This window comes from Liolophura sinensis, chromosome 6 (assembly GCF_032854445.1).
Source record: "Liolophura sinensis isolate JHLJ2023 chromosome 6, CUHK_Ljap_v2, whole genome shotgun sequence".
Lineage (NCBI taxonomy): Eukaryota > Metazoa > Mollusca > Polyplacophora > Chitonida > Chitonidae > Liolophura > Liolophura sinensis.
This window is the reverse complement of record NC_088300.1, coordinates 77,317,989-77,344,314: the sequence shown is the minus strand read 5'-3', so window position 1 is coordinate 77,344,314 and position 26,326 is coordinate 77,317,989. Positions and strand designations below refer to the sequence as shown.

Genomic DNA, 26,326 nt, shown 5'->3' with positions numbered 1-26,326 from the left:
TTCTTTTAATAAAGGTTTCACATAGGCCACTATATGTCGGGGGAAATTAACTTCACTAGTGTTATAGGAATTTAGTTTCTTTTATTCTTTTTTTGTCTCCTGTAAAAACAGAGAATTTTTTCCAATAATTCCCCGAATCAGTAAACCAATCAAAATAATAGCTTCCCACTGGCTACCAAGTCGGCCAAAATTATTTCACCCGCGAAAATGATCTACCCCATAACATAATTTTTTTTTATAAATAAGTTCTCTTTTTTCCAGGAGACAACGTGAGAATAAACAAAATACATCCTGCTAACATGGGGGACTTCCCACGACATAAAAAGCATTGAGAAATTATATTACTGTCAAATCTCGCCAGTTTCATTGGTTGGCTAAGTCGGGGGAGAGAATAACGAAACTATACATCCCACTAACAGCGAGGACTTCCCCCGACTTAGCAGCCAATGAGAAACTTTATTATTTCAAATATCGCCTGATTGATTGGTATGCTATATAAGTCAGGGGAAAATATTTCCCCACCGTGTTATTTTCCTTTTTTGTTCCCATTGGTCCAAATAAAAAAAAATAAAACAATTCCGCGGTTCCTTAAAAATACAGGAAGTGTATAATGACGTAATTATCAGTGCGCATAATGTACGGTATGTTATTTGATGTAAAGTAGGTTAAGAACAGCTTACAAGTTGAGTAAAATCAACTGTCCATTTCATCCTGAGTCGATCGTAAATTAAAGCGAGTAAAAGGTCCAGCAATACTTGTACGAACCAATATGGATCGATGCAGATCCCTTGCACATGCATGAAATTAAAAACTATAATTCAGCTATCAAACGTCACGTTTTTACTGGTGACTCGTGACTAAACCTCGGCATACACTAGAGCAACTCAAGTTAAACCGGCTATTGCGTCGGGTCCTACAAATGCTCATGTATGTGAGATTAGCACTCGACTCCGCTTGAGTCGTACGTGTACACCAGTTGGATAGCACGGGTACACTAGTTGAGTCGTACGTGTACACGAATTGATACGTATATGCCTATCAATCTTCGAATCAATCAAGCCGAATGGCCATCAGCAACTGGGACGTCATGGTTCACTTGTATGACGAGCTTTTTTCCATTGACGTCATTATGACATTGTGATGGCCCAGTTGTTCAAATGGGCTTTACAATTTAAGCCCTGGACTAAATTTTCATTTTTTATTGAGATAACAGTTACTCCAATTAAGACTTAAAGCCTCACACACCTTTGAACAATCGGCCCCATGTTGATAAAATGTGTTCAAGTTAAAAAACGTTATTTACCTTTGCTCGGATTTTTATTTGTTTTAACTTAAGTATTGATTTATTTATTTATTTGATTTCTTCTTTTATGCCACTTGTATATTTCACTTGTAAATTATATCCGTTATAAATGTCCTCACAGATCTCTGCGGACTAAATAATGCCACAGCTTGATCCTCCCCTATATACCCCCAAGCCGCGGCTATTGTCTAGAACACTTTTCTTCAGAATGTATTCCTACATAAAGCAAAATGTCTATATTGATCAACTGAAAAAGGAAATGGTTTGGTTAAACCACCAAAGGGTAACTATCAGTAATATTAAATGTCATTCAGATATTCTAGAAAGCTTCCAATTGACGGCAAGTCTAAGTCACTTTTGGAAAGATTACCAACAGGCTCGTCCACTATTTTCATGTGGAATGCAGGATCGAAACAAGACGGAGTTTTGTCCCCTGGTTCACAACATCCGCTGGCCACCGCACATGAGTAAATATCTGGCGAATCCCATGTAACCACATTCATCCATGGCCGACAGCCATGATTGTTGACGTGTCTTTTGTCCTTTGGGTCTTCAAGGTTCCCGCCATTCGACCAAGTATTACATGTTTGCTGCTGATTTACATAGCACTGCTCAGAGGATCTGTAATCACATCTAGGACGTTTGCTTCTGGTAGATCTGGTTGAGGCACACAGAGGGTTTTGAAATGGAACATCATCTGATGCCAAGCAATGGCCGCCACCATGTTTGACATTTTTGTTGCCATGGCTACGCACGTGATATGTTTGGTCTTGGACCCATGTATATCCACCGGACGGATGATGAGTGAAAATATTTCTGACATGAACGGTTCTATCCTGGGCTAGGCACTGCTGGTGATTGAAATGACGCTGAGGTGATGGGGGAGGCGATGGGGGCATACAGTACGGGGCTGACAGATTCGGGGAGTTGTGGAAGGGTTGTGGCTGACACAGAGCAGCATCAGAATGATTGTTGTCCGCCTGAACAAGGTCCATCATGGATTCTGGGGACAGCTCCGGTGTTACGTATGATTCTGGGTAACAGGGGTGTGTCTCTGAGCTCACTGGATAGGGACATCGATAGGGGCTTCGCGAACTGGACTCTGCCTGGGATAAATGATTAGGCCGCTGTTGAAACTGCCCGGGAAATAGTGTTCCTTCAGCTGCCATTCCTTGTAAAACAGAAAATCTTCCGCCAGCAAAATGTCCCTCTGTTTGCCCCACTGGGTTACGATGGAACACCTTCCTTTTGCGGTAGCTCTGTTCCAATTGCCTTTTCTTGAAATCTTGAAAATGAAGCTGTTTTTCACGAACAGAGATCTTGTGAGCTACATGGGTAGAGGGCAGCACTGGCGAGTGGCGGTCTGACATCATGTGCCAGCTGGAGGGACAAGAACCTTGTGATGTCACGAACTCATCCATATAAACATTAGCTGTCAGCGGTACGGAGCGTGATCCAGCCTTTTTTGCGCAAACTTGCTGACTGATCATCTCAAACATTGAATCCGATGAGGTAGGAATATCCAAATGGAAATTGTTCTGACGAAGGTAAAATAGTTCATTGATGGAATACCTCTGTCGCAAAACAATCTCTTGTTGTATATAGCTGCTGTCGTCTTCCCTGCATGAAAATTTAAAATGTATTTTTAATATTTCCTCGGAAGAATTTATGTTCAGTGTAAATACACTAGATGCAACTGCAGTAATGAGATGTGCCTAGATGGAGTTTCATCGCCACTTGCCACATGAGCTGGCTGCCAATGTAAGCTAGGTAAATTGATACTGACACTTCTGTTTCCTAATCATGTAATGTATATGTTATATGAAATAGCAAGACTGCTATGATGTGATGGATAATTAAGTGAGTAAAGACTGCTACCTGACAGGGTAATGTGAAAACACAATCGAATACTTCTTGGAGTTTTTGGTGACCACTTTACCACGACTGTGTAGCCATACCCAAGACCCAGACTTGGTTTGGAGTCGAAAGTACATGGTTTGGATGTCACTCGATTCCATCACTGAAAGGAAAAAAAATCACGCATAACCGAGGAGGAACATATATAGAATTAAATGACATCTATATTCTCAAGACAAACCGGAAACAGATTAGTTTCTAAATAGTTTCCCAGATTTTTGGCCAGTGTTCAGGATGGTATTATGAATATGGACTTTTTTTATCACAGGTAAAGTGTTTCCAATTATTTATATGTTGAAGTTTGTGAAGTGCTAACAGTCTTACATTTCTTGTATCAGTTTGTATCAACAGCGACAATCAGATGGGATGATTCACCAAAATCGATAATCAGACAGGATTCGTTTTAAACAAAACTTGTTGCTTTTGTCTTTGGGCAGGAACTTTCTCAACTATCTGATATTTCTGGTAGAACAGGGTCACTTATTGTAGGGTGTCAATACATACACGCTTTATGACACACACAACATGTCGTGATGTCCTCAGGATGGATGTACTCGTAGAAGGATTTGCCGTCGACGTCATCAGTGGCGTAACCAATGACATCGGCTGCCCTGGCAAAAAGAAGAGCTATGAATAGGGGTTGTCAACCGATGACTACCTGATATACAACACACTTACATGTACATGTACATATACAGATATACTCTATGACCCATAAAACGGAAGATATGTTCATTTACACCGCATCGTAGGTATTTGTGCTAAATAACACAGAGAGTGCTCCATTATGTCACAAAAGTCATTGTAAACGTATATAGTGGTGATTACCAGCACAGTAGGCATACTCTAAATGTCAAGTCCGATATTTGTATGTCATTCATAATTCATGGATGAATTGTCGTGCGAAGCCGATAATTGCAAATCAATCATTAAACCAGTTCCCAAAGGAACATGTCATACATAATTATACAAATAATAATTAAATTATGCAACATGTAAGAGAAAGTAGCCACCAGTTTTCTCCTTGGTCCAAGGAGTCTGTGCGTCAAAACAGACATTCGTATATCAGCCTTCAACTGAAGACAGTTGATTTTCTACTCCGATATGACATCCAAATATAATGTCTTACTGTCCATGAATGATTTGCTGATCGAATGCTATTCATATGCATCATCAGTCGCGCTCTGCACATGTTAACTGGGATACTTATCTATCCACTAGCCGCGGGTTCGCGACACATATCGCCAGAGGTCCTCAATGTTCTGTCCATATTTGCCAACAACATTGTCATCCCCACGATAAACTTTGAATCAATTTAATAATTGAATACAATTAAAGACGTACAGCATAGAGAGTAAATCCCGGGCAGCGACCACACTGTGATAGCTGGTAAATGGTCACACGTAAGCGGCACTTGAAGGAGTATCCTTGACACACTGATTTTTGAACTTGTAACCTGGATTGGATTGTCCGCATACTCACACACATGATCTACCAATGCACTTCCTCCACTAGGGATTTTGTGTATATTGTTTGTTTGTATATTGTTTGTATCAATGTAATAACACTACAGTTGTGCCAACTGTTCTTACTTTTTGTCCAACTGCTTGAAAGTGAGATCCATGTCATGTTTTGTCCAGAAAACATTTTGCTTGACGTCGTAGTCTTGGTCCTGCCCACTGATCATAAAAGGCCGACAGAAGGCGAAGATGATCTGACCGGGATATTTAGTCGTCCTGACAGCTTCCGGTAAAACCTGGAGTCGACCCGAACAGTGCATTTTCTACAACATATGAGACAGTCATGATGAAAAGACAAGCTAACATTTGATAACATTTAATAACTGAAAAGTGTGATGTCGTCAAAGGTATTTTGTATTATTTCAATCTTAATACGCTATTAATGTGTTTTTTTTGTGTTTGTGTTTTTCGTTGTTATAAAATCCCAAACTGAGGTAAACTGACAAGAGGCCGAATTTCTCGGACAAGATACGTGGCCGAACTGCTGTATGGACAAGATACATGGTCAAACTGCTGCACGGACAAGATACACGGTCGAACTGTTGCACGGGCAAGATACACGACCGAACTGCTGCACGGACAAGATACATGACCGAACTGCTGCATGGACAAGATACATGACCGAACTGCTGCACGGACAAGATACATGACCCAACTGCTGCACGGGCAAGATACATGACCCAACTGCTGCAGGGGCAAGATACATGACCGAAATGCTGCACGGACAAGATACATGACTGAAATGCTGCACGGGCAAGATACATGACCGAACTGCTGCACGGGCAACATACGACCGAACTGCTGCACGGACAAGATACATGACCCAACTGCTGCACGGACAAGATACATGACCCAACTGCTGCACGGACAAGATACATGACCGAACTGATGCACGGACAAGATACATGACCGAACTGATGCACAGACAAGATACATGACCGAGCTGCTGAAACGTGGCAATGACTTCGTCAATGATGGCAATAAAGGCGTGATGGTATGATAGCCTGCAATATTGCAGCTGGTTATCGTTTCGGAGCATCCTGCATTGTGTCACATGTTCGTCCGACAACACAGCCATGATCGTCCGACAACATAAACATCATTCAAACATATCCACTTACTAAGTAACCAGCCGTTGTCCCGTTAAAACACCTCATCCGGCAGAGAAAGGAGACGGCCTCCGATTCGTACCTAGCTTGCGGCGTCGGTTCACAGAAGGAGCCCTACGAAACGGAAGCCTCTGTTGTAATCATTCATGTATAACGGTGCACTTAAATGTACTAGTTCAAGTTGCCATCAAGAGCACATAGTTACATAAACGTTCGTTTTCACGTAAATTTGATTTTGGACGAACCTAACAATTTCTGTTGACTATATAAAGGGGGTGTCTCCTTATAACCCCGAGCATTATTATATAAAACCATTCACATCAGCGCCATTTTGATACCATGATCAATATTGATAATATGAATCTTGTCCAGTGTTATTAAAATGCAAATTTTCAATAGAAAATTTTTACCCGAAATAAATTTACAAAAAAAGCATTATATTTAATAACGCGTATGGCCACATCAGTCTTAACCACTGTCTTGCAAAGTACACTTTTTTGAGGATTTGGAGTTAATTTATTCGTGTAGAACTTGATATTCATCTTTAAATCATTATGTAAAGCTGTTGGCTGCTTCTCTTTGCACAGATCCGTCCTAATGTTTTACTTCATATACTTTCTTACTCCTTTGGTGGTTTTTGTTAAACTGCGCTTGTTTTGGAAACTGGCATTGCAATTTTTGATCCGGAACACCCTTACATGGATGACGGTATTTTTGACCATAAGAACAATACATGATTGTTGAAAAACAACGAACAGTGCATGTTTTCTTGATGAGTCTATATCTCATTTCATTTACCTACATGTATATCTCCATGTATGGTCGAATATGTATGCTTGGGGGTTTACGTCGCACTTAATTTTTCAGTCATATGATAACAAAGAGTCATTAGATGTCTGTACATGTACATATAGTGTGCCCTCTTGTGGCAGGGTGCCGTCGCCACTAAGGTATCATGCCGAAGACACCAGACATGACACCGAGACAACCATGCAGTCCTGTTTCCTTCCTCTAACCTCTAAGTGCTGAGCACCAAGCAAAAACAAGTATCCTTTTCAAACTCTTTAGTATGACCCGACCCGGGTTTAATAACTAGCCTCTCGACTTCGAGCCGGGCACTATAAAAACTTGGCCACCGAAGCGGTGGTTTTATGTTCATTTTTTTTGAATTTCGGTTGTTTAAATGTAATAAGAGGCCATTTCGATCAACATTGGCCAAAAGAAGGCGATATTTAAATCAGCACTTAGAGTAAATGTGTTTCACAGTTTCATCGTGGACATGTTTTGGAATCTTCAAGCTGTGATGTGGGTTTTGGAATCATCAAGCTGTGATGTGGGTTTTGGAATCATCAAGCTGCGATGTGGGTTTTGGAATCATCAAGCTGTGATGTGGGTTTTGGAATCATCAAGCTGTGATGTGGGTTTTGGAATCTTCAAGCTGTGATGTGGGTTTTGGAATCATCAAGCGGTGATGTGGGTTCAAGGCATCACACAATATCCAGAAAATAAAAATGTTATTCGCGCTTTCTTTTTTTTTTTTTTGCTTACAAGTATCTTGCAGTTTTTAAATCAGCATTTTATGGTGATCTTTAAACTGAAGTCTAATGTTTAAGGTGAACTCCAATGTTTAAACTGATGTTTAAGCTGAACTCTAATATTACTGTTCTTTCATATATATTTTACAAAATTTATTAAATTTGTTTTCCTTAATCATGCACGCCTCCATCCCATCGACTCACTGTTGGCAGATCACATAACGCGCCGTCTGGAATGGTCTGCTCGAACACGTCCCTGACGTCAAAGTGGTCATCTGGATGGACAATGCTGTACAAACACCTATGCATAAGGTCAATCTGTGGGAAGGTGAAGCACATGACATGGACATGGATAAACACAGGCGACTTTTTTTACGTAAATCGGGGATCACACTGACAGACAAAGTATGGTAATTACATACCTATAAAAAGGGAATAGTTTTCCAGTGACCCGGTAAAATTGATCAGTGCTTTAATTCTGTACTTAAGCTTTAAGTGAATTTATTTTGTATAAAGTTGTACACATATATGTGTTATTTAACCGGAATGTCTATATACCTGATTAAATCCGAGATACTGTAGGACATTCTCCGAGACATAGATGATTGTGCCATCCGCCATGGCCACGATCAGAAAGCCGTCCAGAGCCTACAAGAAAGCGCATGATATGTTCTATTATATTGTCATCGTCGTGAGTTTAGTGAAATTAGATAAACATGCCCTATGCATATAGATACGTAGACTGTAGGATAGAAAGCTTTAACTTATTGGTAATTTATGTATGTTTAATGGTATTTACTCCCTACTCAAGAAACTTTCTCTTAAATACTGGAGAATGTTTGTTGATGGACACAACCTGGTAAAGACCACACGGACAATATGACCCTTAATTTACCAGGTATCAGACAAGTCAAACAGCATGCCTTCTACACGCACAGCGACGCCACTCAACTTACAAAGAACCTCGTTCTTGCCAATTAAACTATAAGATGTATAAAATATATAAAAATGCAAAAATGCACTATACCTGACAGAGTCATTTTTGACCCAGCAGTTTATCGCAAAGGTTCTGAACCTTTTGAGTGTTCCGTTTCCTCATTACTGTCATTTCTATATCTAACTTTATACAACGTCATGGGAAAAAGGAGGTCTATTAATTTATTTGGTAAATTAATTTATGTGGTAAATAAAAGGTCGGATAATAACATCATAATAAATTGTGAGCGCCAAAACATTGGCAGCTTTGTTAAATTTGAGACCTAGTTATTTGAGACTTTGCGTCTCAGTCATGACGGTGGGAGCCACATATACAAATTCTTCGCAAACCAAGGTTATGAAAAAGTAAATCGATATATCACATGATGCGCTCTTGCTGGTTCTCATTATTCAAATCCACAGCTCAAGTATAGATATAGAAACTCCTTTATATAACCGAATCGGGATTGTACACATTGGCAAAGTTAAACAGCAAAATGGTAGTGTGCACCTGTGAACCAACATGCCGCTGCGGTGTACTCTACACAAACCCGTGTGTTACCCTAAAGGCTTAATACGTCAGAAGGTCCACCTTAAATGGAACTGTTGTTTCAGCACAGTCTGTCAAAGCCATAACAAATATTGTTTGTCTTTCCATCCCTTAGCCAAACATTTGTGTATTTACCGACTCTACAAAAGGTGATTAAGGACCGAATTTTCTCACCCGGCAAGTTCCATCTATCACTGTCAACCTCTTACAATCAAGGAAGTCAACAGTTCATTAGGCCTAACGCTTCCCGCTTAAGTCGAAAACATTCATACCTGTATTAGGTTGTCTCCCTTCAACAGGTCTTGTAACTCGGACAAATCGTCATTTTCTGTACTAGTTTCTTCAGGCACCTGCGTCTTGTTTGAACCGCCACCAGATTCCTCTTCATCCAACACGTCGTTCGTGAAACCGATAGCTACAAAAACATCCTAAGAAATTTTTTTACATCGTCTGCATGATCCGTGTACAGTATTTTCTTGATTTGGTGACAATATTTCTATATTATCCCGTGCCAAATGCTGGGCTCCGGAAACCCACGACCATCCGCAGGTTGACGGCAGACCTTCCCGCAAACGGCCGGAGAGTAAGCCAGCAAGATCTTGGACTTGAACTCACAGCGACCGTATTGGTGAGAGGCCTCCTGGCTCATTACGCTGCGCTAGCGCGCTAACCAACTGAGCTACGGAGGCCCTCTACTTCTTTTCCTGGAGCTTCCTACTATAATTACCGACATTGATCCATTTATATATGTCATGGCCGGTCACGCTGAATTCAGCGTACTCGGAGCCAATTAACTATTGCAATATTTCAAACACTCGTAATATGAAAAATGTATAAGCTAAAGTTCTCAGCTGAAAGAAAATATTGCATATAAGATTATACGGTATACAGTGATGCTGTATTAGGTTAGGGCACAAAACAAACATATCAGTAAAGTAATATTTGTATCTTGGAATTTATGTTTTAAAAAATTGGCGTGGTCGGAGCCAACTACCGTTTTTTCATCAGGTACCAGCGCAAACATTTGACTAAAGGATTTGAGCCCACGACCTCATTGTCCACATGTCGAAAGTATCTACAAGATGTAAATTTTCTATGCCATATACACCATGGCTGCAACATCAAGTTATGTTGATTTGTTTGGTGTTTTTACGCCTTACTCAAGAATATTTCACTTATACGACGGCGACCAGCATTATGGTGGGAGGAAAAACGGGCAGATCCCGAAAGAAGCCCATGACCATACGCATGCAGTTTCTGAAAGACCTTCCCACGTACAGCCGGAAAGAAAGCCAGCATGAGCTGGACTTGAACTCACAGCGACCGAGTTGGAACTAAATGAATGTCATTACCTTTAAAGAAGACTTTTGTTCTGAAGAAGGAGATGACCAATCGAAGACAGTCTGGCTGTCCAGTTTCCGGTGAAGGGTCGTGCGGTCAACAGGCAGCAAACTGTCCAATGACTTGATCTCCGAGCGCAGTTTGTCCCGGTAACGCTTTGATTTAAAACTCGAACAAAATCTGAACAAAAAAATAAATGAATGTTCAATGGCCTTGCTGGGTTTATCTTTAACATATATACATTCTCCGCTCTAAAAATAAAATGAAATGCTGAGAACAAGTTCATTCGTATGTACTTTTATACTTCAGTCTTAAGCAGTCTTAACACTTCAGTGTTTACATTTCAGTCGACAGAATAAGGTATTGTTTATGTCTAAACATATATATGTAGTAATGCGATCCTGCGTGTGAAGGGTGGAGGAGGGGGGGGGGGGAGGGGTGCACGCTAGTTACAGGGACATAAAACAATATAACTAAATTTAAAAATGCAGACACATAACTGTTAGTCTTAAAAACCTCGGAACGTATGAAGACTTCCATTAAAAAAAATAAATAACACATGGTATACATAGTTAATGAAATAGCTGAACGATAATTTGTTTAACTGATTTCATTACCACGAATATAATCTGTGTGTTGATTACAAAAAAAATTAATTATAATTATGAAGTCATTGTTTGTAATAATGAAACTTGTTTAAACTTTGGACAAGTATGCGTCTTACTGACAAAAGTTTAAATTCTTGTGGAGAGGGTATACCGTAAGTAAAAGATGTTAGTGGTAATTACTTGTCACAGTGGCTTGTATATATAGAGCTACATAAGAGAGATCTTGACAGTCAGCACGTATGTCATTTTTATCCCACAGCTTCTTTGTCATATTGCATGAACAAAGACCATGTATAGGTACCATTTATACACTTAATGGAAATCGAACGTTTGTGAGTAGTTACAGCACTAGATATTACCCTTATCATTCATATAGCGTTGGTTCTTTGATATGGATATATGGACTACCTATTACATCCACACATTATCCAACAGAGAATACCATGTATGCTATGTACAGAATAATTATTGTAACCAAACAGTCACGGAAGAAGTTCTTTTCTTGACATCCCTCTCTTTACATGCAAAGTAGATGCACTATATCCTGATCATAAGCATAGAATATCATACAAATACGCCATAACTTGTGTATATCACATGTATAAATAAGAAATATAATTAGTCTACAGTTTGCATAACGATTAAGAAATACGCCCATATCAGGATTAGATCATACAGACATCATGATAACGTGCATGACACGTAGAATAAACCAATCATTTTGCTTCACATTTTACACATATAATGGGAAAAATGCCGATGAAGACGGAACCAATCTTCTGCCAACATACAAAACACTACACTGAACACAATGAAGAACCTTCATTTTCCGGCATGTATATCAGAGGTCTTTGTATTTTAATTACACCATTTGTTGCTCGTTATTTCGTTATTTCAAGGAATATTACCCACGTGATCCATCAAAGCAAGGACGATAAATTGACGCCAGTGACCACCCATGAAGAGGAGAGATAGCTTGGGGTTTAACCCCACCAAATTCTGATCATACCAATGCCATGTCCTATCTGTGGTATATCTAATCTGGTAGATAACTCATGAATTCTGTCTAATACCCCCATATCTGAATGTATGTAAACTAAGAACAGCTCCCAATACAAACAATTCCAGATATTCTCACCAAAGGTAAAAAAGTCCTCTAGTTTGTTGATGTTGTTTTAATCCCGAAATTAAACTTGACTCTTCTCTTCCACTGAAACTCGTTTAATAAATATAAATGTGGTTCACAACTAGTAGACCCTATAGACCTATATAGGCACTATGGGCCTACCGATGAAAACCTCCTTAATATCCGCCATTGCAACGATCTCAAATCCACTTCTCTAAGACGGTTAACGCGAATTTCCGTAAAAATTAAGGATAAAGCCATTTTGACGGAAGACGAGGTTGATATTCCCCATGGCACCCAGGTGTGTGTTACATTATGTCATAACTCGTGTAGATGTGTAGTTTGTCTTTTCCTGTATAGCCCGTAATCTGCTCGTTATTTGTGTAAGTCTACACAAATAACAGGACCTTCAGACCTGACCATGTTTGGGTTTAAATGTGTAAATATGTTATTAGATTTATGTTTGAAGACATTATTCCGTCACAGGAGAACCAAACTACAAAGGTTTTGTTGCAAAATCTCGCGTCATCTGTCCGTCCATGTAAGTGTACACGCATGTATTAACGCTGTACGGAACAGCATCGGTGTATAATTAGAAATAAAGCGAAGGCACACACACAGCCCATGCTCAAAAAGATGAGAATTTAATTATATCTGTCTCTCTACAGCAGCTACACCCTTATATAGACGTAAAAATACGCATGCTCTGCAGGCCATATAGGTTTGACTGCACACAGATAATTGTGTATTTTGACTTATTTCACAGTGAGAATTTCTTGCACACACATACACGCACTTCGAACAGGCACAGGTGGTTTATTCATTTTTTGAGCATCGTAAATTCATGTTTTGAGCTTACTCAGTTACTTAGAGGCATAATACCGATCCAACTTAACACACATGAACACAGATGGAAAGACATTTGTGTACAGGGAAATATAAAATAAGGCAAATATAAATACTTGATTTTACTTAAATATTTTAATTACTTTACAAAAGGGTAGGGTGTGTTTAATTTGATATTAAAAGTTTTTAACTTTTAATTTTTGCTAAATGGAAGTTTCAAACACGCATGCGGTATATAGCCATCATGTCTAGATTTAACTCGCACACATATGTACGAATCCATCTTTATAAGGCTACATGCATTAGTTATGCGTCGAACAAATGATTTTACTTTTGTTAATCAGGCAGGTACATTGTTCATGTAAAATATTTTAATTCCCTGGATACCATGTGTATATATTTATATTCTAACAAGATTTTCTCGTTTCTAAACTTAAAGGTTTAGGAGTTAAGTGTATATTCCAACATATGTAATTCACAGTTTACTTATAATACTTATAATACATAAATTCACCAACATCACAGTGTCTTAAGTTTAGAGTGTGTTGACACTTATGAAGAAAAGAATTCCGTGCGAAATGGAGTAACCGTCTTATAATTTATTCCCAAGCTGCACATGAATAATGCGCTCGCTTGACAGAATAGAATCGTACTCGGCATATACAGCCTGGAACTAAGGGCAATTAATATAAACCCGCCCTAATTAACTCCTGGTTCAGTCAATTCGTATCTCATTGTTGAATCATTTGGTGTGATTTGGGCCTGGGCATTATTTCCGTGGTTACAGCTGAAGTGTGAATGCAAATGAAAAGCCCGAAGCATGGGGAAAATACCAACTATATCGCACACGACCTCATAGTGTTACAGCGACACCATTTGAATTCTTGCTAAACTTGTCCTTAAATATTTGTGTTGAAACTGATCTTGCAGTTATTAACACAGTCTGTCCATTTCATGATTGGCGACCTATATATAAATGTCTTAATTGTTCTCTTACAGCTGTGTATTAAATATTTTACAGTTCAAAAAAGTGTTGTACATAAGAATAACTCCATCCATTATAATGAGTATACCGGAAGAATAAAGCGTTTACGGGAATTATAGCTGTGTGGAAACAGACACTCGTAGCCTACACCTTGCAGTATTGTCAAAACGACGTTTAACAAATATACTAAACAAGTATATGAAGTACAAAATTAGGACGGAAACAGGAAAGGAGAAGTAGTCAACAGTTTTCAGTGATGATGAAAGAATGTTCGTGGCGAATGAATGAAGTCTTGTGTGATGCTAGTTAGACATCTATATAGGGGTCTATAGAAGTCTTACGTTTTTTTTTAAAATTTAAATTCAAGTTTTAGCTGTGTGTATGCATTTACTATTAAATACCCCTGATGAGAACGAAAGCTGGAATCTGCAGTTATGGAATATAAAGATGCAGAAATTAGGAAGGTCTTTTTCTAATTTTTTCCTACATCTCTTCTGCATCTCTTCTGCACACCAAAGAAAAAAGTGTAGGCATGCTTACATATGTAGGCAAGAAAGGTGATTCTGTTAATGTTTGCTGATTATTTTATCACAGCTATATATATATATATATATATATATATATATATATATATATATATAGCTGTGATAAAATTTTATATATATAGCTGTGATTATTTTATCACAGCTATATATATATATAGCTGTGATAAAATAATCAGCAAACATTAACAGAATCACCTTTCTTTCACATTGCATACCTTAGTAGCACTTGACAAGACATCTGATCCTGTCGAATGTAACATTGTTCTACACGAACCGTTACAGATCGGATGGTTTCAGACATTTCATCGTGGGGCAGTAAATGTTCGTGTTGTGGGGACCACAGCTAGAGACTGAAACACCAACACGAACCGACAACCACGGAGCTCTACAGTAGGAAGGTGCGTGTGGCCTGTGGCCATGATACGCCACACGAGAACAACTGTTTTAACTTTCTTAAATCGACAATTGCCGCACGAATTTCTGGCGAGACGTCAGGAAATACTGTCCTCAAATACAGCATGATTTCTGATCCCCAGCTTCACTGAGCAGTAGGCATACTACAAGCAGGACGCCAGTGTTCTCACGTCGGATAGGATAGTTCAAGTTTTAACAACGTCTCCAGCTCTACGTAGAAGGAAATACAATGGAGGCTGACATTGCCCCCCTCCCCGGATTACGCGCAAGTAAGGTAAGTCTTCCTATACATTGTTCTTCCCAAATATACATAACGTAGGGAATACAACCGTAACTATACAATACAATCTGCCAGAGTCGTGGAAGATACTCGTGTTTATGTAATCTTTGTTCATTAATTAAAATTGTGAGTAAAACCACCTTGAAAGACCAATTTTCAAAAACAATTGTTGACAGATTGTAGGGTTGGAGTATAGACAATCTGCATATTTTATTCCACAGAGGACGGCATGCATGAAAGCCACTATTTACTACCTGAACTATATCTCTGGCTCTGACATGCTTCTTTTGTCTTCCTGTCTATATAGACACTTGTAGAACGGGCGGAACAGAAAGATAAGTAACTAACTCACTTATAAATTCTCTCAAATCAGATGTTATATCTGTGTTGACCAAAATAGTTGACAAAAATGTACTCTTCTTCTTACTCACCCAGAATCGCCTTTAGCTGTCCCAGAGAGAACGCTCCTTTCATTCTGTTTGTCTGTGGAGTCCCCAGCATCTTCTGCTAATTCTTTCTCCGATTTCATCTCGAGAAATTCTGTTTTTTTTTAGACAAATTTGACACCACTTTCGTCTTAGAAAAAGCCTTCAGTATTTCCAGATGATTCGTATGTGGTGGTTCAATTGGTGCATATTAAAAGTTCTTGGGTTAACGAACAGTGAAATCAAACTTGATAAAGAGAATCCGTAAAACTCGAGCTTAAACTTGCGTTGACCAGAAACTGTTCAGAGTCGAGCCGAGTTCAGCGCCCTTGTCACTAATCAAAACATAAGAGCCTAGACATTTTAGAGATGGATTTACTTAATAGAGCGTATAAGTGTGCACACACGGGCGTAGGCAGCCGACATGTCAAGAGACGAGATAGCCCTTTACACTTGCGTCGTCTTCAAAAGATTTGTGGGTTATATCTAGGAGGGAAAAGCCGTGGATTGGTATGCGAAATGCAGGGCAGATAGAGTCGCGCCTTGTCTGACACCCCTAGAGATGAGTAACAGCTCGAACGTCCCTCACACAGGCTTCACTACGCACATTCGTTTTTCCTAATGGGTCTACGGCATGTCAATGATAAATATCGACTTTCATATAAAGGTATATGGAATCCAGAGAACTGTTAAAAGAACCCCAACACTTCTCAGGCAGTGTTGATGCTTCAAGTAACATTAACCATCTTTTCGAAGCAAGCTTGATATTATTGGTCATTAAACTGTAAGAAACAACTGTTTGTGTTATTAAATATTTCCATATCCAAAAAGACGCGGAGGAAGCGGGCTCTTGGCTGTCAGATAGACGGCCAAGTGAAATCACCGCTCTCTTATCGCAGGCCATTATGCAGTGTTTGTTTTAAGGCCAGTAATCAGTCTGTCTATTGACAGAGCTATCGACCACCCAATAGTTGATGTGGAGAACCTACTAGCGATCTCATCCATCCAGCCCACATCCACACTTACCCGGCCCGGCACAGGTGTGGCTCTTTTGTTTGTTTATACCTGTTTAATTTTCACCACAAATTTCTCACTGGCTGTCGGAACGAATATTAAATCGGTGGATTTAAGGCTGTTTGTGGGGTTGGGTATAGGGTAATAGGACATTAAGCATACTGTCGGCACAGCTAAACACTATAAGCTAGTATACAAACCACATACAGATAGTCATTACGACAACCTCTGTTTATATAAGAAACCACAAAGCTAACAAAACCACATCCCTACTGCTCTAAGGAGAAAGATTGAGAGTAACCATTTATAGCTGTTGAAATGACAATGAGAGCAAAATGTTTTAAGTTTTAAAACTTAAAAGAGTAACTCTCAGAGCTCCATTACATTCTGAAGGAATAGCTTCCAGTGCTGGCATGAAGGATTATCACATATTTTCCTCTAGTCATAGCACAATGCAGTGACATTGAGATCTTTCATAGGAGAACTGGACAGGGAGTAAATATGAATGCTAACAAAGGAAAATTGTCACCCAAAGCGGACAGCCAGTTATAAAGTGTCGTTTATAATAAATATTTATCTTGATTGAAACTGGTTGTATATCCAACATGGCGATTTTATTCAATACAATGCCTATTATAGCCCTAGTAGTTCTGGGCTAAGTGGAACTAGACACATTTAAGAAGCAGGCAGCCGGAGACCCGTCGGTCTCTCTTGTAGTCTACCATCTAGGCAGTTTGCACTTTACTATGGAAGCCGGATGCAGCCATGCTGTGTCTCCAGGTTTTGCCTCCACACAGTAACAGCGAGATTTGAACGACACTGCGAGATTAATTTAGTCGAGATTCAGTAGATATTAGGTCGCCAACGTGACATTCTGACGAGATTGCAACGAAACTCCAACGATATTTAGTCGGGAATGTCGACTCAATCTCGCATCTTCGTTCAATTCTCGCGTCCACGTTCAATTCTCGACCAAATCTCGACCTAATCTCGCGAAGCCCAGTGAGTCTCGACTTAATCTCGCCAGAATGTCGTCTGTTTTCTTAATCTCGTCTGAATGTTACGGTGTTTGTGAAATGAGTAACATTATGGTCAAACTTAATTAATCAAGAAGGGCGACATTTGGTCGACAACGCGATATTTGGACGAGATTTCATCAACAACGCGACATCCCAGAGAGATTCAGACGACATTCAGTCGAGAACGAAACATTTCAACAGAGTTTCGCTCTGTCTTTCGAACTGTGCGCAATTCAGTACTAAATCTTGCTTTGTCTTTTGAAAGGCTCTCGAATCTCGACTAAATCTCGCGTTGTCGACTGAATGTCGTCTGAATCTCGCGTTGTATGTTTTGGTATGTTAATTCACTACAGAGAAGAGTAAACAGAGATCGAGATATCGCCACCGTATTCTTCGCAACAGCCATGTCATTACCTCCCACAATGCATCAGAGGTAGTAAATATCGTTGAAGTTTCGTGGCAATCTCGTCAGAATGTCACGTTGGCGCCCTATTCTCGACTGAATCTCGACTAAATTAATCTCACAGTGTCGTTCAAATGTCGCTGTTACTGGTTTGGGGCAAAACCGGGAGAGACAGCATTCCCGCATCCGGCTTCCATACTTCACACTGCTGGGGTGCCATTTTTCACGACCTGCACTGTTACAGAGCCGTTGTCTGTTCTTTGAAATTGGGTGAGATCGGAAGATCTTGTGTCCATTGGACGTTTTCAGGGGTTTAGGCGGTTTGTTTGTTTATTTACTTTTTTACAAATGTTTCACACCATTTTAAAGACTTTTTCACCTATGTCACGACTGTCATGTTTACGGGTGAAGCAAACCAGATTGCCTTAGTAAGACACCGGCTGTTGTCAAGTTTCTGGTGACGTGTTTCCTTTGCGCAATATATATTTGTGGAAGACACTTTGAGTGCGGTCGAGCACTAATTGTTGTCACTAAGGACAGAAAGAGAATGATAGCGGAGATGATCTAGAAATCCCACGTCTAAAAACGGGATTGAACCCGAGCCCCGCGTGTTAGCGGTTGAAATTGGCGCGTTTGACCATGCCCATTCCCTGTGCGGTTCTAATATAGTCCTTAACGTATGTGTGTCAGCGTATCATTGTATTTGGTTCAAACTTAACGTCACAGTCATTAATGTTTGGGTAAATTAAGACAATGTAAATTATGATTTCCCTATCCGACAAATTGTGCAGACTTCACTGGATAACGCAAGAGAAAAGACACATGTAAATAACAGCCCTGGCGTTAGTGTATTTTCAGCAGCACAAGACAAAATTAAGAAACTTGCGTAATCATAGGTGTATAATCTATTCATAGTCCTCAAATTATACACCAAAAATCCCACGGGCATCCAGGGAATGATGAACGTGTAGTGTGCTGTATAAACACGCTGAATAATGGTCTATTGGCAAACACTATCAGGCGGTAAAGTTGACCGGGAAGGTTGTCTTTAGTCATTATTGCCGATTTATCTGTGTGTTTTGTAGGACAGCGTGTCAACACGGAACAGTTGACAAACTCGCTAGATAGTTGGGTCGTCACACCCGCAGCGATGTTCATTCTTCGTCGGTGTTCGGATTGTCAGGGTGATGTTGGCTGTTAGTCCGCGCACCTGTGGATGATCTGACCAGTCCGCCTCTGATGGATATAACGCGCATTTATATTGGCGAAGGACTGTTTACTTTTCAACACCAGGTGGATCCGTATATGTCCAATGTTCTCCATTCACTGTATCATTTGTGAGCTGGTTGTCTTCAACATGCAAATATGTCCCAATACATACATTTCATTTACGACCTTAATTAAGATTACTTGAATTAATGCGAGTAAGAAACATCCAACAGTATGTATGATGCATTCATAGCTACATAGTAAGGTAGGGGATCGGTGAATAAAACTATGCACGTCAAGAAGCGAAACTGATTATAGCTGTGAGTGACAGCTTCTGACACACTCGTTTTTCAGTTCTGTATTGCTCCGGCTCCGGCTTTTTTTTTGCATTAGACACTGTGGAGTGGGGACAATCACGGCCCCACAAATGTAACTTTCTGAACGCGCAATTATGCACCAATCATTTAAATAAATACATATATAACAAATGAAACTTTCAGGCGTATACTTCCACATAGCATTACATGTTAATATTAATGATAGCTCTCAACCAGGATTCACTAATGACTTGTCACACATTACGTTATACCATACCTTAACAAGTATGCGTTCTAACTCATGATAACACTTAATTAATAAGAGACGGCCTATATCTTTATTCACAAACAAAAATATGTTTCCAAAGAGTAAAAAAAATTATGAAGATTCGAACCCTTCCTGGTGTTGGAACCTGTTCTCTTAAGTGACTTCGTTGGTCCACTGTACTATGAAGGATGTCAGAAAGCATATGGCAGAAATACCAATTTTAAACTTCCCAAAATAAGACAAAACTGATCACATTATAAAGTTTATGTTTTACATATGGAGATAAACGTTAACCAAAACGAAATACGTAGAAATACACATACGAAAGTTTCAGTAAAGATGTTTTTCTGGTTAACGTTGATCTTCATACTCTAAATTAAAAAAAAAACAGCGCATCGTTTGATCGAAAAATGGGCGTTTTTGATCGAGAGCGCGTTTTTCACAGGTTAGGCTACTACTAGGCAACTATTTCTTTTATGGCCATATAACTTTTGCTGGTGCTTGGACCAAGTTTTATACCTTCGATTTGAAAATTAGCAAATTTTGATTCTGAATTTGCACTTTCTTTATCGTAACTCTCTGGGGCCGATTCTCCGTCTTACCGTACCAGGCCCTTTAAGTCTTGCTGTAATGTGATCTTCTTGTCTCCAAAACCAAATATTTCTCAATGCGTACATTTTATTGATGACATGGGTTAGGATTCATTTTAATTAATGCGATAATGAAAAGGGAAACGTGACTCATGATGTCCTTTTAAAAAACTTAACATCCGGACAAAATACGTTTTAAAAGGCATAACATATCACACCTGCGATCAGCATATAACAGAGGCATATAACAGAGGCATATAACAGTACATTTACAATGTATTAAGCGCTATTCACTGGTATTTGGAAATATATCTTGCGATATCTTGATTTAAGTGGACGTCTTTAAAATTTAATGCTACCAGTCATCCGCTGACAAGCAGAAGAGACAGCGAAGTTAACTCTATAGCCGAAACTCCAGGTCTGCATTTACAGAAGGCTTCATCGTCGAACGACATGGAAATTAACCATTTCCGGTGGGAGATTTATATGTCAAGCCGAAACATAGGACTTATACCAGCTAGTGTTGTGGGGATGTTATTTCATCATCTCGGCTGTTTATGTTTGTATGATATAGCACACCTTCATACCAATGGATGTGGCGTGGACACCGTGTTTAGAGCCTGTGTTAGATGTATTTTCTCATCTCGGCTGTTTATATGTTTGTATGATACAGCACACCTTCATGCCAATGGATGTGGCGTGGACACCGTGTTTAGAGCCCGTGTTAGATGTATTTTCTCATCTCGGCTGTTTATGTTTGTATGATATAGCACACCTTCATGCCAATGGATGTGGCGCGGACACCGTGTTTAGAGCCCGTGTTAGATGTATTTTCTCATCTCGGCTGTTTATATGTTTGTATGATACAGCACACCTTCATGCCAATGGATGTGGCGTGGACATCGTGTTTTGAGCCTGTGTTAGATGTATTTTCTCATCTCGGCTGTTTATGTTTGTATGATATAGCACACCTTCATGCCAATGGATGTGGCGTGGACACCGCGTTTAGAGCCCGTGTTAGATATATTTTCTCATCTCGGCTGTTTATGTTTGTATGATATAGCACACCTTCATACCAATGGATGTGGCGTGGACACCGTGTTTAGAGCCTGTGTTAGATGTATTTTCTCATCTCGGCTGTTTATATGTTTGTATGATACAGCACACCTTCATGCCAATGGATGTGGCGTGGACACCGTGTTTAGAGCCCGTGTTAGATGTATTTTCTCATCTCGGCTGTTTATGTTTGTGTGATATAGCACACCTTCATACCAATGGATGTGGCGCGGACACCGTGTTTAGAGCCCGTGTTAGATGTATTTTCTCATCTCGGCTGTCGACAGGGGTTATCACTTCCAAATAGACACACAAAAAGCATTTTCACCCAACCCCAATACTCCACATCCCAATCTACCGAGAACGCGTCACCTTTCCATACTGCGGGGGAGTTAGCGAAAAATTGAAATGTATTTTCAGTAACTACAGAACCATAACTCATTTCAAACTTGTGAACACCTTGAAGGAAGTAACAGTTCATACCAACGACAAACTTGGTGATGTCATTTAAATGTCAGGAAGCGCTCTGTACAGGGCCATATGTACTCGAAACAAAGAAGTCATGATGTGTAATGGGATTGCTAAAACACACAAAGCCACATACTGAGGGCAATGACTCAGCTGTATTCATTCATGAACTCAAATTGGTCGCACTTCCTGCAATACTTTTGAGAATGACGTCAAACAAACGATTTGGGCGAAAGTGGAAACCGCCTTCTGAACCGTAATGCTGGGTTAAGGTTCAGATTATCCAATGTTGCAAGAGTTGTTCTGAGACATGCCCCCATTCGGCTCCAACTGTCCTAATACTATGTTTACATGTAATCCGTGTTCAACTGGGAACAATATATTTCTCTACCCCACCTCACTGGGATTTTCCTGAGTATGAGCGCGTGGTGGGTACATATGTGGGATGTGTATGGATGTGTACATGGGTGTGTACATGGATGTGTACATGGATGTGTACACGAGTCGGACACTCTCACAGAACAGCCATGTACAACTTATTTTTTCAAACATCTACCACATTTGCACACGTGATACGTCGTGATTTATCTCCTTGCCAACATCAGGGAGATAAGATATACGCCTGTTGTTTTCAAATTCCGTGAAGTGTACGCCAAACGTAGCCATTTATCACAGAGAAGGAAACACGTTTATCCTCATGTATATAGTAGTGGTCTCCAAGATTTGGCCATATTGAACAAGTATACAACCACGTGGAGTTAATGATTTACCACAAAGCCCTGAACTTTGAAGACTCCTTCAAACACTTTTAAGGTTAATCAACTTCTTTTCCACCCATGCAAAATATTTTGTTATCGACTTCAATCAGTTAGCAAACGTGCGACATCCTTGACGGCTCAACCTGAACTGTCACTATAGGGCCTATGTACTGAACAAAAAAAAAGAGAGAAACGTATAATATAGAAAGTGGGTGGTACAGGGTAGTTCGTTTGGGCGAATACCATAATGGCCAGGTTAAACCTGACACATCCGACCATTGCAATTGTGGTGAACCCGCTAACAATTCTTAAGAGATAAACAATTATCAAATGCCTTTCAAATGTTGAACGTTAAGATGCAAATGGCATTCTCCAGACTAGTCTTCTGCACGTGCCATGAGATACATGTCGGGCCGATCACAGTTAAACCGTGATGAACGTCTGCGCGTCTTCTCGTAATTTCGGGAACCTCACTGCAGCGGCATATCGTGACCAGGTCCTTTTCCCGGAGCTGGCGCCCCTCATGGAAGCTCAGGGTTGAAGCCTCCAGTTCCAACATTACAATGCGACATCAAATACAGTTGCTTTGACACAAAATTTCTTGTAAATTGCGGGTATTGACGTCATGGAGTGACCATCGAGACCTACTGACCACAATCCAATCCAACAGGTATGGGATGCTCTTGGAAGACGTCTTTGTTCCTCGAGACGTCGACCCCAGAATGTTCAAGAGCTTTGCGCCATTTTGGTGCAGCAATGGCGCAGGTCGACTGTGGAGGATGCACCAAGAGCACTTAAATGCTTAATCCTGTTTTTGTGACACGCTCATTATATGTCCATGAAACAGATTTATCAACGAGCAAAATACTTTGTTCTATATAAATGGGAATGGTGAAACATATAACGTAACACATGGGAAGTTTCTGTTTTTGTTTAGTATTTCTATGTTGTTATGGATAACGGAGTGGACTTCTATCTCCGGACTTAATCTCTGTGATATTAACCATCCCCTCTGTGCGTACGGGATTTGCACAAAAATGACTGGAGTAAGTACATACCAAAGAAATCAAGGAGTACATTTAAAAGCAATAATATTCTGCATGTATAAAGCTGATAAAAGAACTGATGATGTCCACCAAGCACCATGAGCTATTAGCGTGTAAATGCCATCTAATTTCGGCATTTGTCATCATATCTCAGATGATCATAAAACGTTAAATCGTGGTTGACTACATCCATATATATATACACCGTCACGCTCCTTAGGTGAATACCATGATGTAACCGTGAACTAAACTACCAAGACCTGTATCCAGACCTTCACCTGAATCAGTGTTTATGTCCAGCAACCCGCATAAATCCCACTCAGAAAAATAGCAAGTCGGTAAACATGGAGCGATTAAGACCGAAACACATGTCAAGTTCAAGCAACCGAGAAATTGTTTTCTCTCGTAGGAACGCTAGCATTTCATCGCACGCGGGCAAGCCATACCTGTCTCTCCAGGTAATAAATTGACGTAGCTGTCATACTTAACAGCTATTCGAACTACGATGATTGTGTAGCGGAGAGAGGCACAATTAAAAAGTGTTTGCATTAGTTCTGCAGCGGGAAAAGCGACGGAAAAGAGAAAATATTGGGGATTGCAACTGACATTTGAAGACAGAAGTTTTCGATTTCGTCTGAAGAATAACTATCCATGTACATATAAAACACGTAGATTTAATGGCTAAGGAAGGCGCAATGAACGTATGCAATAATCTCTTTAGTATCATAGTTAATGTCCATTATGTGGCAAATAAAACAACTCTAGTCAATCATTTAGATGTAGATGACCCCGAAGAACCAGAAAATGTGAGCTACAATAACCTGTAGGTTAACACTTTGTAAGTATGTGTCAGTGTATACAAAATAAACCGAGAACCAATCAATGTGAAAGCTTTACGTGTGAGTGGTAAAGCTTTGGATTGGGAAAACTGAAATATCCAACCTTGGAGTTTTTATTCCCAGTTTCCTGTGTTAATTTTTATTAAATTAACATAGTGTCAAGGGGAGGGAACTTGGACAGGTGACTGGTAAATTTTGGGATTAAACGATTTTCGCTAAAAGGGTTTCAAAAAGACTTCAAAAGTTAAACAATCCTTGATCAATACCACGCCGATTAAACTCCACATATCCGCGCTTTCCCGGTAAATCCAATGTTTGCTTCGTTGATGGTGAATGACAGGTTTGGCTAGCGAGTTGTCTTAACCCGACTGTTACATTCTCGCGACTATAGGCTGAATGCAGCGAAACTTTACCTCATCGAGGTGTGCCAAAATTCACGGCTGTCAGGATCGTATATTCATAAACTGTCTCGTCTGACACCTCTAAACTTGTTTACCCCAACAAGTATGTGAAAAATGAGGTAGTTTGGTATGGATGAAATTAAAGACGGTAGTGGGCATGGCACCTACCACGTCGTTGAACATCTTGTCTCCACCAGTTTTCTGTATGATAAATAATAGTTCAATTAAATTAAACGTTGAGATCCGATATTCGTCTGTTTTAAATCAGATACTGTTAAAAAGTATACCTCAACGTGTAATTTAATTGAACTAGATGAAGATTAATCTAAAGCTGATTGATTTATTTACGTGCTTTTTTCTTTTACTCCTTATTCAGGAATATCTGACCTGTACTACAGTGATCACGTTTATTGTTGGAGGTCACAGGATAGAGCCCCGAGATATCGTGCGATACTCGGCAAACGTCAGGACGAATGGCTGCAGCATAGGCAGCCAGAGATGGGTGCGATCTACGTGGTCATGATCTGGTCTGAGGAAGTGTAGAGCGCTCGGTCAGACAGGACCCTCCTTCTGATAGTATTGGTGAAACAGGCACCTCAACATGACCAGGCTTCTTGGTCATCACCTGGAAAACGCCTTGCCTTATCTACGTCACACAACTGAAAGTTGGCAGCTTCATCACCAAGAATATGGCATCTTATCCTGGTCACGCTGGTGACAGTTAGCAACTTCATCAACAGGAAAACGCCTTGTCTTATCCAGGACACACTGGTGACAGCAGCTTCATCACCAGGAAAACGTCTTGTCTTATCCAGGACACATCTCTGAAAGTTGTTACATTCTCGCGACTATATGCAGCGAAACTTTACCTCATCGAGGTGTGCCAAACCCGAAGAAAAACATCCAGGTCACACTGCTGCAAGTTGACAGCTTCATCACCAGGAAAACGTCTTGTCTTATCCAGGACACACTGGTGACAGTTAGCAGTTTCATCACCAGGAAAACGCCTTGTCTTATCCGGAACACTGCTTCATCACAACGAAAGCACATTGTTTCATCCAGAACATCGTGATGAAAATGAGCAGTTTCATCACCTAAAGATCACTTTTTCCTGACTAGAACATAACAATGAATGTTAGCAGCTTTACTGGTTTGGCAGTGGCATTTAGCAGTTTTACTGGTATGGCAGTGGCATTAAGCAGTTTTACTAGTTTGGCAGTGGCATTTAGCAGTTTTACTGGTTTGGCAGTGGCATTTAGCAGTTTTACTGGTTTGGCAGTGGCATTAAGCAGTTTTACTGGTATGGCAGTGGCATTAAGCAGTTTTACTGGTTTGGCACTGGCATTAAGCAGTTTTACTAGTTTGGCAGTGGTATTTAACAGTTTTACTGGTATGGCAGTGGCATTAAGCAGTTTTTCTGGTTTGGCAGTGGCATTAAGCAGTTTTACTAGTTTGGCAG

The 26,326-nt window shown here is 40.0% G+C and overlaps 1 protein-coding gene across 1 annotated transcript; it reads right to left on the bottom strand.

The window, feature by feature from the left end:
• Positions 1 to 927: 927 nt before the first annotated feature.
• Positions 928 to 15,583, bottom strand: LOC135467577 (circadian locomoter output cycles protein kaput-like). Its single transcript, XM_064745350.1, is given in 11 exon segments — positions 928 to 2,923; positions 3,182 to 3,323; positions 3,725 to 3,831; positions 4,813 to 5,003; positions 5,862 to 5,963; positions 7,589 to 7,702; positions 7,943 to 8,032; positions 9,182 to 9,324; positions 10,262 to 10,303; positions 10,306 to 10,430; positions 15,486 to 15,583. Coding segments are annotated over 11 exon segments (2,475 nt in total). The 3' UTR covers positions 928 to 1,602.
• Positions 15,584 to 26,326: the final 10,743 nt, after the last annotated feature.